The sequence below is a fragment of the Excalfactoria chinensis genome, chromosome 6, assembly GCF_039878825.1.
Source record: "Excalfactoria chinensis isolate bCotChi1 chromosome 6, bCotChi1.hap2, whole genome shotgun sequence".
In the NCBI taxonomy this organism is placed as follows: Eukaryota; Metazoa; Chordata; class Aves; order Galliformes; family Phasianidae; genus Excalfactoria; species Excalfactoria chinensis.
Genome location: NC_092830.1, coordinates 23,959,234 through 23,975,674, shown reverse-complemented (window position 1 = coordinate 23,975,674; position 16,441 = coordinate 23,959,234). Strand labels below are relative to the sequence as shown.

The 16,441-nt window shown below is 36.5% G+C and overlaps 1 protein-coding gene across 17 annotated transcripts in view; it reads right to left on the bottom strand.

The window, feature by feature from the left end:
• The window catches only part of CPEB3 (cytoplasmic polyadenylation element binding protein 3), a 111,688-nt gene that overhangs the window by 24,339 nt on the left and 70,908 nt on the right, over positions 1 to 16,441 (bottom strand). For 9 of the 17 annotated variants that reach the window (XM_072341019.1, XM_072341020.1, XM_072341016.1 and 6 more), the window contains 3 exons: positions 6,723 to 6,746; positions 1,919 to 2,086; positions 22 to 111 (listed from right to left, as the gene is read on the bottom strand). In XM_072341019.1, the coding sequence (XP_072197120.1) occupies positions 22 to 111; positions 1,919 to 2,086; positions 6,723 to 6,746 (282 nt within the window). The remainder of the gene's footprint in view (positions 1 to 21; positions 112 to 1,918; positions 2,087 to 6,722; positions 6,747 to 16,441) is intronic. The other 8 variants (XM_072341029.1, XM_072341023.1, XM_072341031.1 and 5 more) reach the window with 1 other exon arrangement.

Sequence of the window (16,441 nt, the reverse complement as noted above, 5' to 3'; positions counted from 1 at the left end):
AATATATTTTAAGCTAATTACCTTTAGGTGGAAAATATGACTTGCTTTCAGCTTTGTGAGGCCAGTCCACCACAAGAGGTCCAAACCTACGAAAGCTGGCAGTGATCTCATCTACAAAAAACAAATGAGGCACCTTAGAGAAAGTCTGAAGTCTGACAGTGGTAAGGTAAGCATTTCAATTTTAAAAGTCTATTTTCTGTACCTATCAGGAACAACAAAAACCACAATGTTGTGCATTGACAGTGCCTAAATGTTCTTTCAGTTGTGCAGTAAATGTGGCTGCTTAAAAAAGGAATTTTGCATTCCACTACTACAAGTCTGCATTTAATCCTGCTGCAAACATGATCTATCAAAAGTGAATATGCTTCAGCTGTGGTCTCTGTCTAATTATAGCCACAATGCTGGGTCAGATGCAGCCACATGGGGACTGATGGAGAAGCTACGTGTCTGCACGGCCACTCCTTGTAGCATGATCTAGAAAGCAGGCTGTGGGGACTTCACCTCCACAGTCCCCTTGGAAAACCTGCCCTGAATCACCACGTTTTTTTTTAAGTATGAGTTTAAAAATACCATAGAGCAAACTTCTGAAGCTGCCCCTGAAACTATCCTATAGAACTATTTTATTTAAAGAAAATTCTTTTTTCCCCTCAAATTTGTTAAAGTTTCTAAAATATTTATATACACCTTTTCAATGATTTATACATTTTAAAGAAAGTAGTAATTTAGAGTTATAAGTAATGCAGTGCTAAATAGAACAGAGCAACAACTCATCAGACAGAAACCTTGAAGAAAAAGAAGCGGTGGTTTTCCAAATTTTTGGTTGCTATTGGAGATGCACCCAGTTTACTGATCCCCATGAGCTGCATGTTAAATTCTTCAAGCAACGAGAGCCACAAAACAGAACACACAAATCAGGAGCTGAAGGAAGATAATGTTACTAGAGTCAATTTCTGATGTGTGAGGATAATAGCTCCCAAGCAGCCATGTGACTTACTTCCTCAAAGGAAAGACTGGGCATGTATTTCAGCTCTTTAAGTGTCCCAGCAGAGGTCACATCAGGTGTACCTGTTGGCCTGCTGCTGCTTGCATTCGGGGACACAGATGATCAGCAGTCCCTGTACCAATAACTCTGCAACTGGTGATGTGACATGGGAACTGCATTTGAACTGTTTGTGAACCATTCACTAGCAACCCAGACTATTTTTATTCCTTTTAATTGAAATTACTTTATTTTTTAGATTTAGTAGGTGATGAGATTCAAAGACTCCTCCCTTTAAAGCATCCTTAAATATCCTGTGTATGCCAAATGAAGCTACATAGTGATGGATTCCTGCTACAGTATGAAAAATACACCCCCAATTGTAATGTTTTGGTTTGAGTCTGAATGTGTTTGTTGCATGCACACAGAGCTAATATGGGCTGAGAAAAAAAAACTGATCAGCCCTACTAAGCTGGTTACTGTTGCAACCATATTAAACGTTCTACTTTTGTGAACTGAACACTATATATATGCTGGAAAGGAGCCCAATTTATTTTGATAAGTACTGCATTAATGAAGTCCATAAATCAACCACTTCTATTCAAAGGGAAATTCTGCAGAGGATTTACAGTACCCACTGTTTTTCCTTTTTCCAGCTCTCCTATTTTACATGCGTGGGAACACATGCTGCTAGTGCAGATTAAAAGACCTGCTACGCAGGCATTTCTGTCTTCATCTCCTCTAATCTGCAGTACAAAAGATCATCATGGAAATTCTCAGGTGTTGGGCAAAGTGAGGAGGATGTCTTAAATAACGACACAAGTGCTACAAGTGATATACCTGGAAAAATACATTTGTTTCCATGATAAAAATGCCTTTTTCTAAGTAACTATATGATAGCCAATTCCATATCTCACCAGTGTAGCTTATTCACAGTACCTTCATCAATGTCAGGAGGAAGACCTCCAACAAACACCTTTCTAGAATAGCGTTCCACTCTTTCACCATTCTGACAGCGTGTTGGAGAGCTGAGACCCGACGATAAAGACTGATCACCGTGACTGTCGTCTAGGAAGCCATCTTCAAAAGGAAAGAGTGAAGACCGACCTGTAATAGATTTTGTAGTATCTATAGTTAAAGCTATTTCCTGGACAATTCATTATTTCAGTAAAAAACTGCAATTTCTTTTTCTGAAGCACTGTTTTGCTTTTAAGAGAATTTCTATTAAGAAGGCTAGCTAAGTGAGCATTTATTCAGATGAGGTTCATTGGTATCACTTCTAATTTTTCAAATCTGTAACTCTGTTACTTTTAGAAGACAATAAACTTGGTTTAAAAGCAGAAGCCCTTGTGAATGGCTAAGCAAATAGAAACCAACAAGTTGTCTGCAGAAACTGTCATAGCTATAGAAAGCACCTCTGAATACTTCAAACCAATCCTTACTGACTTAAAAATAAATAAATAAATAAATTCATAGCAGATCTCAAAGAAATGATTTTAAAATGCAGATCACTCAAGCCATGGCACTGCGGGGCAGGATGGCCTCCTTCAGAACGCTTTACAGTATCATAAACCTCAAGGGCTGCATTGCTTCCTCCTTGAGTGAGTGAAGTTACACAGTCCGAGCAGGGGGCACACAGCAAAATAAACACAGAAAAGCTCTGAGTAGTGGATATTAAGTGCATAGGCAAAGTAAACAGCTTAGCTAACGAGATAAAAATCTTTAAAAGGCTTATTAAACAAAGACACAGACACTTGCATTAAAAAAAAAAAAGTTGTTAGCTATGACAGTGTGAAATTGTTACTCAGTGTTAAAACACTTTCAGTAAATGAATGAACAGAAAGCAACATAAATGACTGCCATTCAGTTATTTGATGAAAAGTAAATTATTGTCATCACCTGATTCAAATAACTTGTTGCTCTTATTACCAAGGTATACACACCTTATCTTAAGAACAGAATTATTAACCCAGAATGTAGAAGATGATATTCAAAATACATAAAAGCTGTACATTAGCAGCACAGCAGAACATGGTAGCTTTAGAATTTAATTTCCTATACTTGAGTTGGAAAAATAAATCCTGTAAAATGGAGAGATGCACAAATGGGAACCTCATCTCAACTCTGAAGGAACTGCTTGTCCCCTTTTATCATGTAGGATTGCTCCCAGGGACAGAATTAAAAGTAATTGATACAAACATTTTATACGTAGGGGTTAACTATGAATATAAATAGCAGGAAAAATAATTAAATTACAAGATCATTGATCACTTGAAATTGACTTCCAGCAAGACCCAAAGAAGAGGAAGCTATATTTGGGGGGGTTAATAGCACAGGGAAGTAAAGGGAGGAAAGACAGGAGCAAGGAGGAAAACAAAGACATGCAGACTGGTACTTGTCAAAAAAAATGCATATACTGAAACATCAGTAATAGTCTTGAACAGTAAACGCTACGTTACAAAAAGAAGCAGCACACCTACAGATAGGGAATGAGATAAACAACCAACAGGAAAGATGTTCTGACTGACACAAAACACAAGCTTCAATTTTTATGTAGGAAGAACACATTGAAAGCAGAATGTTGGCAAAGAACACAAATGCAAAAATCCACAGAGCTAAAAATCCTACTGTGCTTTCAAGCACCAATATAGAAACAGGGCAAATGCCACAATCAGAGAAGGATTTAGAGATGCTACTCTTAAAGTCCAGCACAGCTGGCTGTCAGAAATGGCAGCTTTAAAGCATAAGCCAGAAAGGACTTGATAAATATTCTGGTAATGCACGGAGAGGTCAGGCACGTATATGAATACATGCATTTTAGCAGAAGAGAGTGTACATGAATGAGAATAATAACAGGTACAGAGAGTAAAAATGTGTAAGAATATCAAATTATTTACAGACTAAGTAATATTTTATTTCGCCCCACAAACATATTTTCTGAAAAAAAAAGATGGAAGTTTACACAAAATGAATTAATGTTTAGTTCAACTGAAATGCAGGTCCACTGAGGAGGCTGAATGAGAGCTGATTTCTGTTGGAAATCCAATAAAATACACAGGGGCTTAAAAAACAAGATGCCCCCTCTGATGGTGAGATGATTGACAGTTCACAGACACTATAGTCTTAAGTGAATACAAGAGACAATGATCTAAAGCTTTATAGTGAAGTATACAGTTAAATGTATAAAGTAAATGTTTAATATAACAAAAGGCAGAGAGAAAATAGAGTAGGGAACAATTGTTCACTGTCTCTTACAAGTGAGTGGAATCAAAGTACGTTAAACACAATCAGTATGTGGCATGACTCAAAGAAAGCCGAAATATCGAACCCCATACCACAGACTTTTTAGGATGCTACAAAGTTCACATCATTTCTGAAAGGGGGAACAAGCAAGAAGAGTAGAAAACGAAAAAACAACCATCTTGGAGCATTAGCCATTGAAACATCTCACCAGAAAACACCAGGGCAAATCTCTGTAAACTACCATGGGAAAGCATTATTAAGTGCCCTGTTTTTATATGCCTGCAGCCCTTCCCTGGCACCTGAGTTGTCAAGGCAGGAGGAAAGACTTGCTATAGCTACTCTTACACCCACACTCAAAAAAATAACACAAAATTTGAAAACCAGATAAAGATCTTGCTTTCAGGATACACAACAACACAAACTGTGTTCTACCAATAAATAAATAAATAAATAAATAATAATAAATGTTTAGCTTCATTCACAAAGGCAAGAGAGGATCAAGCAGAAAGCTGATAGGTTACACCAGCCCCCAATATATTTCTGACAACACCCTTCCCACTGAAGATGCTTAGTCACAGTGACAGAATGAAAGACTAATTAAAAGACTCCATCGTAATAAACATGAAATGAGTCCCTGCACAGACTTGCCTCTGAGTTCTCTGCATATTATTACTGCAATGCAAATGGTAAAAACAAATATGAGAACATTTGATAAACAACACATCTTTCTTAAGCAGACAACTGTAGAATTGCATGGATCTTCAGGTTAAAAAAAGCTCAAAACGACATTATGCCATTCAATATACTGAAAAAGCAGAGATATCACAGAGGTTAATATTGTATGAGTAGGGCATGTCACAAAATCCCTAACACTGATGACAAGAGACGCGCACACTCACACCTACTAGTTACCATAGAAAAAACAAATTCACATAAGTGACAATTATTCTGGAGGGAAGCATGCATTTTAGTTGAGTAAAACAATCCTGAAAGTCCAGCACATCCAGAACTGAACCTGTTTGCCTTGTTTTGTCATCACCACAATTTCTACAAAGAAGCCTACACTGAATTTTACAGCCCACCTTGTACGTATCACGATTACAATTGCCACATCACTTACATGTTGCTTCTACAAGTCAACACAAGTTACAGGAAGTTCACAGCACCTAGAAGATTTCCACCTCCCTTCCTACTTTGCTGCCATTTAATCAACCTGGAGACACCCAGCACCATCCTATGCTCACATGCATACAGAGCTTACGGTATTTTATGTTTCAGGTACCACAAGAGCACCAAAGAGGAGTATTAGTGCACTTTAGACATCTGTTAACAATGAACTGTTCTCTAGAAGTAGGGATGAATATCAAGGTAGGTTCGTGGAGAAAAATCTATGTTTTAAAAACACAGTTCTGCTTACCTATAAATTAAAAGCTAAACACCATCAGCTTTGAATCAAATCAGCTCAAATTTTATGTTTGAAAGAGTATCAGTACAGCCTACTACTTTAACCCACACGTAAGTGCAATCTGCAAGGTACTTAGAGGCTATCGGGTAGCTTGCATGACTAGGTTTTCCTCCAAATTTGATGCAAATTCTACACTATGAAAAGGAGAAAGCCTTCCAAGCAATGTCACACACATAGCTACCACAGAACATACATAAAAAATGAGAGATAAAATTAAATGTAATGCCAAAGCACCTCAAATAGGTGGCACTGTCCAATTCTAACTGTTAAATGCCACAATCTTCACCATTATTTTCTCAGTAAAAGAGTCAGTGTCAACTACAGCACAGTACATTAGAAAAATAAGGTACATTAGTATCTTTCTTGGTAACCAGCACGTTTGCTCTTGTCCACGTTTTTTAGTCTCTCAGAATAAACTTACACACAGCACTGTACAACATCAGCATAATGCACTGTACAATATCTGCATAATGCTTTCAGCCTGTTTTGTACTTTTGTAAGAGTTGCTTAAATGATGAGATAAAACATTCTCAAATGTTCATTTTTTTTCTTCTCTTGATTATCAGTATTCACCACTGAGGACAGTTATTAGTATTGGTAATCACATTGTTCTACATCGGGTAATGTGATGCAGTTCTCAAGTACAATCTTCAAAGAAAAAAAGTACGCCTGAGGTAATTCAATAAGTTTGCTAAACATTCAACTTCTACAAAAAACATCTGAAAACAGTCTTCATTTTTGGAACACTGCACATTTAAATTCATAAATATGTGTCATGAAAAAGAATCTTAACATTTACCCATTTTCCAGTTCAGTATTAACAGCAATATACCGAGTTACCGGCTCAAATCATCACTGCTTTACGTTGATATGAAGAGGGAGACGTTTCGCAAACAAAGAATACAAAATTGATTTATAAGAAGCAACTGATCAACCAAATACTTTTAAAACTGGTAACATTATCTAATCACAAGAGAACTAAATATTTATATCTCCCACCATTCAGCAAACAAAACATTTAGTAAATACTTTTACCTCTTCTCCGCCCATAGCTCCTGGCTGCATGTAAACACAGAAGAAAATTGTCGGTACAGCTGTCATTAGATTTAGCTCCAAAAGCAAAGAAAATGTAGCTTCTAAGTCTTCTTTTCCCCTCCCACCACAAAGAAGAAAAAGGCATTGAAAAGTGTGCAGAGTGAAATTCAAGCAACCCAAGACAAGAGAAAAAGTTTGAAGATGACACAGCCAGGGAAGAAAAAAAAGAAAAACAAAAACCCCCATACCTGCTGTGCAAGTTTCCTACATGTAAAGATTAATAAAAACAAAAAAATCAGGCATACAAAACTTACAGTACTACAGGCAATTAATTTAGGATTATGTTTTTCAGGAGTAATAAACGTCATCAACAGTAATCCTAACTAAAATAATTCATTTAACATTTCATTAATTAGCTTGTGGACAACATTTTCCAATTATGTTTCAAGTTAAATAATTAGCCATCTGCAAATACTAAAATCCTACCCAAATTCAATAGCCAGAATGTTCAGAGTAATAGAAACAGATTGGCAAAACATCTTCATAAGAATCAAAATTAATACAGCATTTCAATGAGATATGCATCAATGCATATGCATCCTTTGAAATTTTAGAATACCAGAAAATAACCTGGAAAACAGCGCCTTCCATATACAGAATTCAATGTAACAAAATATATATATGGTCTTCAAAGGAAATCAAATGTGAAGGCCAGGGATAACACAAGAGTTTTTCAACAGCAAGTGAGCTTAGATAACAGGTAGAAGAGTTGTTCTGTCTCTTTTCAGTGCAATACTGCCTGCCCTCCTCTCCCTCTGCCTCTCGCTTCCACATTTAACACAGCACCTTCAGGTCCTGCCCTACATGTCCAAGCTTTAGGTGCAACTCTTGTGGCTCTCAAGACCCCCTTAACCCACTTCATATATTGCAAGCATCCCCTATCTTCCTATACGTTTAATTCCAACCACAAAAGCATGACCTGAAATGTCCAACCATGCGCATAGGTTTCCCTACCTCCTCCATGGCTCCCCCTCTGCTGAGCAAGCCCATAACCATCACCCTGGCAGCCCAGGGTCCTGCCAGTAGAATCCTGCACATGCAGTTCCTTCCTCAAGCCCCAAAGAAATGCAGCCTTGTCAAACACACAACTGTGTCATCTCTCCTCCCTATCCCAGCAGTCAGGCAACAGAAAAAGCAATTACCTGACTGTTTCCTTAGAGGAATTACATAATAATTCAAAGGCCTCTAATATAGAATTGTTTCAAAATTACTTTTTCCAAAAAAAGCCAAGAGTTACTCAGCAAGGCACCTAAGGGATGTCAATGTACCCTTTCATTTTTCATTTACACAGGATGAAAAATAAGGATGTGTAATTGCAGACAATTTTAAAATATCCATTTTGGTTCTAACTAAGTTCAGAGCACAACAGAACTAACAGAAGTAATGATTCATGGGGTGAATTTCATAACACCTCTGGTTTGAGTAATTATTTTGAAAAATAAAGAAGTTAATCTTCAGTTAAGATATTTAGGAACCAATAAGAAAACAATTGCACTATCACAGACAATGAAATTATTAGTGTTATTTATCTAAAGTTAATTTCTCTCTCAGTTGGCTCCAAGAAAAGAGTGAAAACGATGGGGAGCTCCCAGCAGAAATGAAGCCTCTTCCTTCCTCTGCTTCTTATACCAAACACAAACATTTTTGCACAGAAAATCAGCTCCTTGAATGGTCCCAAAATTTAACATAGAAGTGTCTGTTTCCGAGGTGCCTCATAGAATGTTACCGCACTAAATAATAAAGGGCTACTCTAAGAAGTGCTGCACACATTTTACCACATGCACCATGAGATAGCTGCAAGCAGGCCCTGCCCAGCTGTGCACCTCCCTTGCATGACCACTGCTGGTCAACATTTCTCCCAACCTTTGCAACTTCCTCCAGCTCTGACAGGTAGCAAGTTGCAGAGCCACCACATCTCAGGGCGCACCTATTCAAGCACAAAGGAATACCAGCTTTTGTTTTTAATTTCCTGATACTGTTAGCCCATCTCCATCCCATCAGTTAAGTGCACTTTAGAAACATGAAGTTGTATATTAAAGAATGAAATTCCAAGTTTTTTTTACAAACAAGCAAAACAAACTCCCTGAACACCAATTAATGCCATACAATTAAGTAAATATAGTGCTGTCAGGAATCTGGAAGTCTGCAGCTAAAGATACTCACTGTTGCAACGAATAGAAATGAGGAAATTTTAACTGCATCTCAAGGAAAGCTATATGAAATGGATGAAAAAGAACTAGAAGGCTTGCATTTTTATAATGTTTATCCGCCAGTCAAGGGAGAGAAAATCCACTGTTGGCATAAGAATGCCTTTGCAATATGAGATGAAAAGCTACAAAACTCTAAAGATAACGAGGTTTATATGATGCATGACACACTGTAGCACATCCATAGAAGACAGCCCTGAAGGTCTGAGCAAAAAGCCCCTGGCTACAGTCTTGGGAAGGCAGTGGAACAAACATCCACAGTGCGGTAAAACAAGGCAAGAGAAGAAAAGGGATAAGGATGAGGGAAGTTACTCTGTTAAAAGTTACTCTTGCTCATTTCACATTCACTCTGAAAAGAAACAAACAAACAAACAAACAAAAAGAGCAATACAACCAAGGAACAGAACATTTTATACCACATACCAACAAGAAAACTACCTTCACTTTTCTGCTCACTTCTTATGCTGGGAATAAGTTTGGGTTCGTACTGTTATCTCAGAAAGTTCCAACACAAAAAGGGACATTGTGTAATTTCTGTGATAAAAGCAAACCATGTAAACAAACACCAGCATTGCATAAATGGTTTCTGAGAATTATTTTTAGTAAGGCAGGTGTTCTGCAATTCATTTGTGAGATGAAACCAAGTGAAAAAGCTACAGAAAATAAAGATTGACTAAAACATTCTCATCAACTACTCATTACTAAGTGCATATTAGAACAACAAGAGAAATACAGCTCAGCTAGTATACCTGTGAGAGCTGACATGGAATGCTCTACTGGCCAAGATCATTGATCCACCCAGATTAACATTATGTTTTCTCCAGTGACTCTATAAAGAATGTATTTGACTAGTCACTATATAGTTTTCTCTTGTTCCATTGGTATTAAATGTTAGGAGGCACACTCTTGCCTGCTTCTAATACCTTCTTAGAAGTATTTTGTTTACCATTTCTCTGCTGTCTTTTTGAACCCATTGATATTATACCTACTTCCCATAGTTTCTGTGGCAGGAAGCTCCAGAAATGAACAACAGAAGCACTTCTTGATGGTTTTAAGTGGATCTATTAGAAGCTTTCCCAAGTGTTCCTCTAGTTCTAGCCTTGTAGAATACGAAGAACAGCAGTTCCACATTCCCCTTGTCCGCCACCTTTGTGATTTTTGTCAGGTTCCATTACATTAACCCTCAACATTCTCTAACCAAACTGAAGTGTTTCAGTTTCTTGAGTCTCTGGGTAATTCAGTACTGTCACAGCAGAGATAAACCATAAGAAAGAATAGTTTTAAGATGCGCAGAAAATTATAATCTAAGAGTTAGCAATTGAGTTAATGTGAAATAAGGAAGAAGCATAGCTAAGAAAAGCCAAAAAAAAAAAAAATCTAAGCTTTTGAAAGGACTAAAGAGCAGCAGCGAAAGTGGTATTCACTATTAGGCTCATTAGCTTTCCCCAAGACTACAGAGAAAGTTTCCAAAACCCAAAGTCACGTGCTCTCGCTGGTTTAATTCATTCAAATGGATGAGAGAAGCCATAAGAACATTTTTACATGAAAAATATACTCATGCTTTTGAGTTCTTAATTGTTTTCTATTCTGGTCTCAAATCACACCACTAGCTGGTCTTGCTGTACTCTGATGGTAATAGGCATTAGTCAGAACACAATTCAGCTATAAGTTACCAGGAGAAAAAAAAAAAGGAATCAGCAGCACCTGGTGAAAATAAGCATCAGTGATGAATGTGGAAATTCAGCCTAGAAATGTACACAATCTGAAGTGATTCAATTAAATGTTGAAGTAATACATCAGTACATGAAGGCAAAACACTAACTTATATTTCAATGTCCCTATGAACCGAGCCTTTTAAAGTTAATTAACACATTTGCAAAACCAAAACACCTTACTTGACTAACATTTATTATTTCCAGACAACATGAAATCATGAACTTCAAATGCTGGAGTGGATATTCAGTTACAAGTTCAATTTCTATGGCTTAGAAACTGATATTTAATAGTAACATGTTTATGTTACTATTACTACAACAAAAATTGTCCCTATAAAAACACAAGTAGTTGTTCACCTATATCAAGCAGATTAAAAGCTTTCAAGAACTTAATTACAGACACATTAACAACTGGTGAGAAAGAGAGCCCTTTTCAAATGCATCAAACCTTACTAAAAAACTGGTAACTTAAGTCTACAGGCAAGTTCTTCCAGCAGACTCATAGAGTAGACAATCTTGCCAAATCAATTTGTCAGCTTGTCTTTTGACTCAGGTCCTAACAGCAATATAAAACTGACAAGCTGTGAAAGATCTTCACAGATATCAGCAGAGGCTGACCACGTAATTCTGGATTCCTTTGAAAAAACTTCTTTAAGTCAATTTGTTTGCTATGATGTACATAACATTTATTTACATATTTCTGATTTTTCAAATGTGTCCACCAAACTGTCTCAAATTACCTACATGAAAAAAATCACCATTGCAATTCCAGCAAGACAAGCCAAGTTTCCTTTGCTCACTTCACCCTGTTCTGTCAGTCCACCCTGTTCTGTCTGAAGGTTATTGAATAAACAGTTGTTAACACGTGGGAAAAAAAAAACACAAGGCAAGGTAGGTTCTATTTAAAAACTGGGCTTCTGTTCAGATGGAAGGCTATGAAAGGCAGTCGCTAAGGGTGAAACAGGGTAATGTAACTCACAGCAATCAAAGCAATAATATTATATAGACATAATGTAGTTTAGAATTACTTCAACATTTTTACGAACTAAAATAGGAGTCAAGGTTGACAAGAACATCTTGCATATAAGATGGCCAATGCTTAATAAGAACAGCATTAATTTAAAGAATATAAGATACTTTTCCTTGACTACATTTCTGGAATTTAACTACATAAGCAGCAAGCTGACAAATGAACACTATCTGACAAAACTCAGTAAGCATGTGCACAAAAGTAGGGAAAACTAAGAACTAAATTTGAGAGCAAAGTATTCAACTTTGTTCACTGTATTAATTGTTGGCTTCCTTGCTGTACATTTCTACTGTTTACATGCACAGAAATCTATTTGCTCACAAAGAAAGCTTTCTATATGTATATTAAGCTGCCATTCTCAAACAATTCTCCCCATTTTGCCAGGGGTAGTATTTAAAATTTTTTTTACTTCTGCATGTTTCATTGTTGAAGAGCTGAATGATATCAAGCTTGTTTAAGAAAACAGTTCTACTTTCTTTGGCTGAAAAAGCTGTTCAAAATGAACAAGATCTCCATCTTCTACTCCTTTTAAGGAGGTCTTTGAAAGAAAAAAAAAAAAACGATGCAAGTATTTAAGGTTTTGAAACTGAGATGAACTTTTTATTCGAGAAATAGTTCATAATAGTTCAAAAGATAGTTCTTAGTTTCCACTGATTGAAAGCTGGATGTGCAGACTGCTGTTGTGATGGATATGATTTAGCGGAGGTTGGTTTTTTGTTTTTTTTTTGTTTTTTTTTTTGTTTTTTTTTTTTGTTTTTTTTTGTTGTTTTTTTTTTTTTTTTTTTAGAGATGGGGTACTGGTTAGGCTGCGGTTGGACTTGATGATCTTCAAGGTCTTTTCCAACCTGGATAATTCTATGATTCTATGACATTCCCTTCTGGTTCACTTCTTTCCATTGACAGACTGCAAATGACTCCTACAACAAATATGCCACTGAATACCACTTTCAGAATAATACAGTCCATATGCAAGCTATATGCAGGTAAAGCATTTGATACTAAAAACTTACTGTGGCGGAGAAAAACTACTATTTAAATAGCTTAGATCTTTCTTCTGCAGACACAGTTAGTAGGCAGGCATCCACGCAGCAGAAAAGACTTTCTTATTCTCATTTCTTAGTTTTCATTTTAAAAGTAGATATTAACAATAAAACTCACATTTCTAACAGCCAAGCTGATGGAAACTTCCTTTATTTTGCTTTCAATCTACCACACACAGTTCTGGACTGTAGTCCCATCTCTTCTAGCACCATATATAATGCTTATGAAAAAGCTTGGCAAACCTTGAACATGAAATGCTGCAGAAACAGATGGCACTCACCCAAAATAGAGAGGATCACACAGCTGAAACCTCACCAGTGTGAGGTTTAGATGCAGGAAAAGTAGTGAGAAAAAATAAGGTAGTACAGAGCTAGCAAGTGGAACTAAAAGGAAGAAAGGTAAAGAGATTTTCCTCTGCTACAAAGTTTTTTTTGGCAATCACTGATAAGCAATAGTGCTCTTAGTGACAGCCAAATCAGACCCCAGAAACTGCAGATAGATAGAAAAAAAACAAAGGGAAGAAGAAAAAAATACATTTTCTTTCCCTACTTTTTTTCTTTTTCAATTAAGAAGTACAGAAGAAACTTTGATATAACTAGCCTATCTTACAGTCCCCAGGGCAGCATCAAACCTAACTGTACAGCTGATTCTGAAAAATGTAATGAGCTCATGTATAAAGCGACAGTCACACGCTGTGGGACTCTTACAGCACTGCTGCCTTCACTGTGTCACACTTTCCATCATTCATTTTCCCCTCCCATTAAATCAATTCTGATCTCTTAGATTAATCAAGTTTGTAAAAACAGACCAAATGTAGCTCTCTCAATGTCTTTTAGTCCGTTCTAATATTCCTCATATGCTAATGAATCAGTAATTGATTGCAGCTTGACATGGCAATTAGGGTTGAGGTCGGAGAATTCCAATAGATAGATATTAAATTATCAGAACACCTCTTAGAAGATAGCTGCATTATTTTCTGAGAATATTATCACTACCAAAAAATTATATCCCTTTCTCTTAAGCTACTATAAACTGTCAACCAAAGATTTCACAAGAGAAAAATAATTCAATAAGCCTTCTATTCAGAAGAGTTCATTTCAAGGTGAATCTATGTCACTGGCAGAAGATTTAAATATACAGTGATATTTCAGCAAGTTTGTTATGTCTAAACACGAAATGTTTGAATGCATTACATCAGAACACACAAAAAGAAAAGCACAATAGCTCTTGAGGAGACAAGACGATAGTAAAAAGACTCTAGGAACATGAAAATAAATTGTTTTGCTTCCATTTTCTGTCATGGCTTGGAGATTTCCCCCAATAGATATTTTTCATCATAATAAATCAAAACAAACTATACATACACCTAAAAATGTGCCCTAAAACATCACCTTAATCTATTTTAAAAACTACTTCATTAGGGACAAATAGAACTAAATGGCAGTAACGAATAGATAGTCAGATCATGAGCAAACAAGTACCAGACCTCACAGATGATATATATTTAGATAAGAACAAACATTGGTACCAGATGGAACATCTGAAGCCCAGCAGCACTGCAAAGTCACTGTGCATAGGAGCTTCAGGAAAAACAAAATCCCAGCACTTCAGAGGTGTGAATTTGTTTATTTATTTGAGGGAATGAGTGGGAGGGTGTTTTTTGTTTTTTGGTTGATGGGTTTTGTTTGTTTGTTTTTCAATTAGCTTTAGTCTAAATTCATTTTACAAAAGGTAGCTTTGTATTCCAGTAATACCGTTTCCTTAAATGAAAACAGGGAGTAAAAGAAAGCACACCACTCCCTCTTTCGCCCTGTCTGCTACTCTTACACTGAACTTTCTTGCTAGTTTTCCAAAGTTCACAAGAAGCTTTAGGGACAACTCACCACCCAGCTGACAGGTAACTGTGTCCCCATGCTGACTGCTCAGTCCTAGTATAGCTAAATTCCAAAGGAGCATATGTTAATTCAAAAAATCACCCAAGCCCAGTTTTCCCTTTAGAGCAATGGCTGCAGAAAGGTATGACTGAAAACAGGAATGAAAATCAGCAAGATGAAGGGACAGAGCATAATTTTCAGTTCATTTTGGCTGAACAGATAAATTTACATTCAATTCTTAGTACTGTAAACATAATTTTTAACTAGTATTGCAAATATCTAATAAGTATTAAGGTCAGTAGTTGGTTTCTATAACTCCAGACATGTATGTATGCAAATAAGATCAATAATTTCATTTATGCCCCATTTTCCCTAGAAATTATAATTTCAATTGTACTTAATGAACTACCATAGATGAAAGTTCATGGAAGTTCTTCTACTGTCTGTCTAGATAAATAACAATGACATTATCAGAAAATCAACAAACAGATGTCACTTCTTGATTAAAGAGTTTCAGTTCAACAGTATAACTGCTTTGAAACAAATCATACACTAGTAAACAAAAACACTCTTTGTCTAAGTAGTAGTAATGTAACATATGCAAAGACAATTTGATTTGTATTCACCAAATTATCTGAGGACCTAGCATATATACAAAGGGGAAAAGCTACTGTTTGTCTAATGCATCCAAATCTAAACATTTTCACCTCACTTTTCCTAAACAGCCTTTAGGATTATGCTCAGATCTGCCCAAATATTTGAACAGCACATTCCTCGATGAAAGTCTAATTTTCATTACAAACATTAAGCACTTCTGCCCTGTACCCATGTACAACTTGTCTGCGTACAAGCATAATGCCATTAATGTCAATAAATTCATAATAATCATGTATTTACAAGAAAGCTTTCTATCTCACTAATTTTATTATTTCAAAACAAGATGCCTCAAGATGACAATGCTTTTGCATGGGGATGAGTAACTTGGTGGCAATATGCTCTGGACTAACCCACGACAACTTAGGGGCTGATATTTTAAGGTCCTTTATGCAGCAAGTTGCACATTGACTCAAACCAAACAGCTGCCTTCAACAATGACATTTATTGATTATGCTTCTATCTAAGAACTGCTATAAAGGATGGGAAGAAGCTCAAGAGGAAGCCACTCCCCAAAATACTGAATGCACTGCAGGGGGGAGGGGAGAAGTTTTGTGCCAGAGTTGGTATGGGCCAAAGTGGTCATCCTGCTTCAGAAATATTGCAGATGTACAGACATGAGAAGCATAACTTCTTTAAATCAGTACAAGTTCCAAAATTTACTGGAATGAAATCCATTTGAGACTTTCTTAGTCCAGAACACAATCATTCCAGCAGAGGAAGGAAAACTTCTTCTTGGACTAACTTTTCTTAGCTCATTTCCCCATGGCAAAGATAATGGACCACATGGGGGTTAAGAAGTTCTAAATTTCTTAGCTTTAGCTGCACACAAAAGATTAAAATCACAAACAGAAAATAATTTTTTAAGCTTATTTGCCCCAAAAGCTGATTTTGCACAACTAACCAAATACTTAAGAACAAAAGTAAACAGGTTTCACAGAACAATTAACACGGCTTCTGCATTCTTAGTAAGGTCAAAAACAGTGCTTTTGTATGGCATTCTCCATTCCTGTTTTTTCAAAAATCTCTACAAGAAATGCTTGTATGTGTCACACAGCAAAAGCATTTGGTTTTGGTTTTCAAATGAAAAGAACTCAAAATTCAATCATGCCTCCCACCTTCACAAATAGTTTTACTA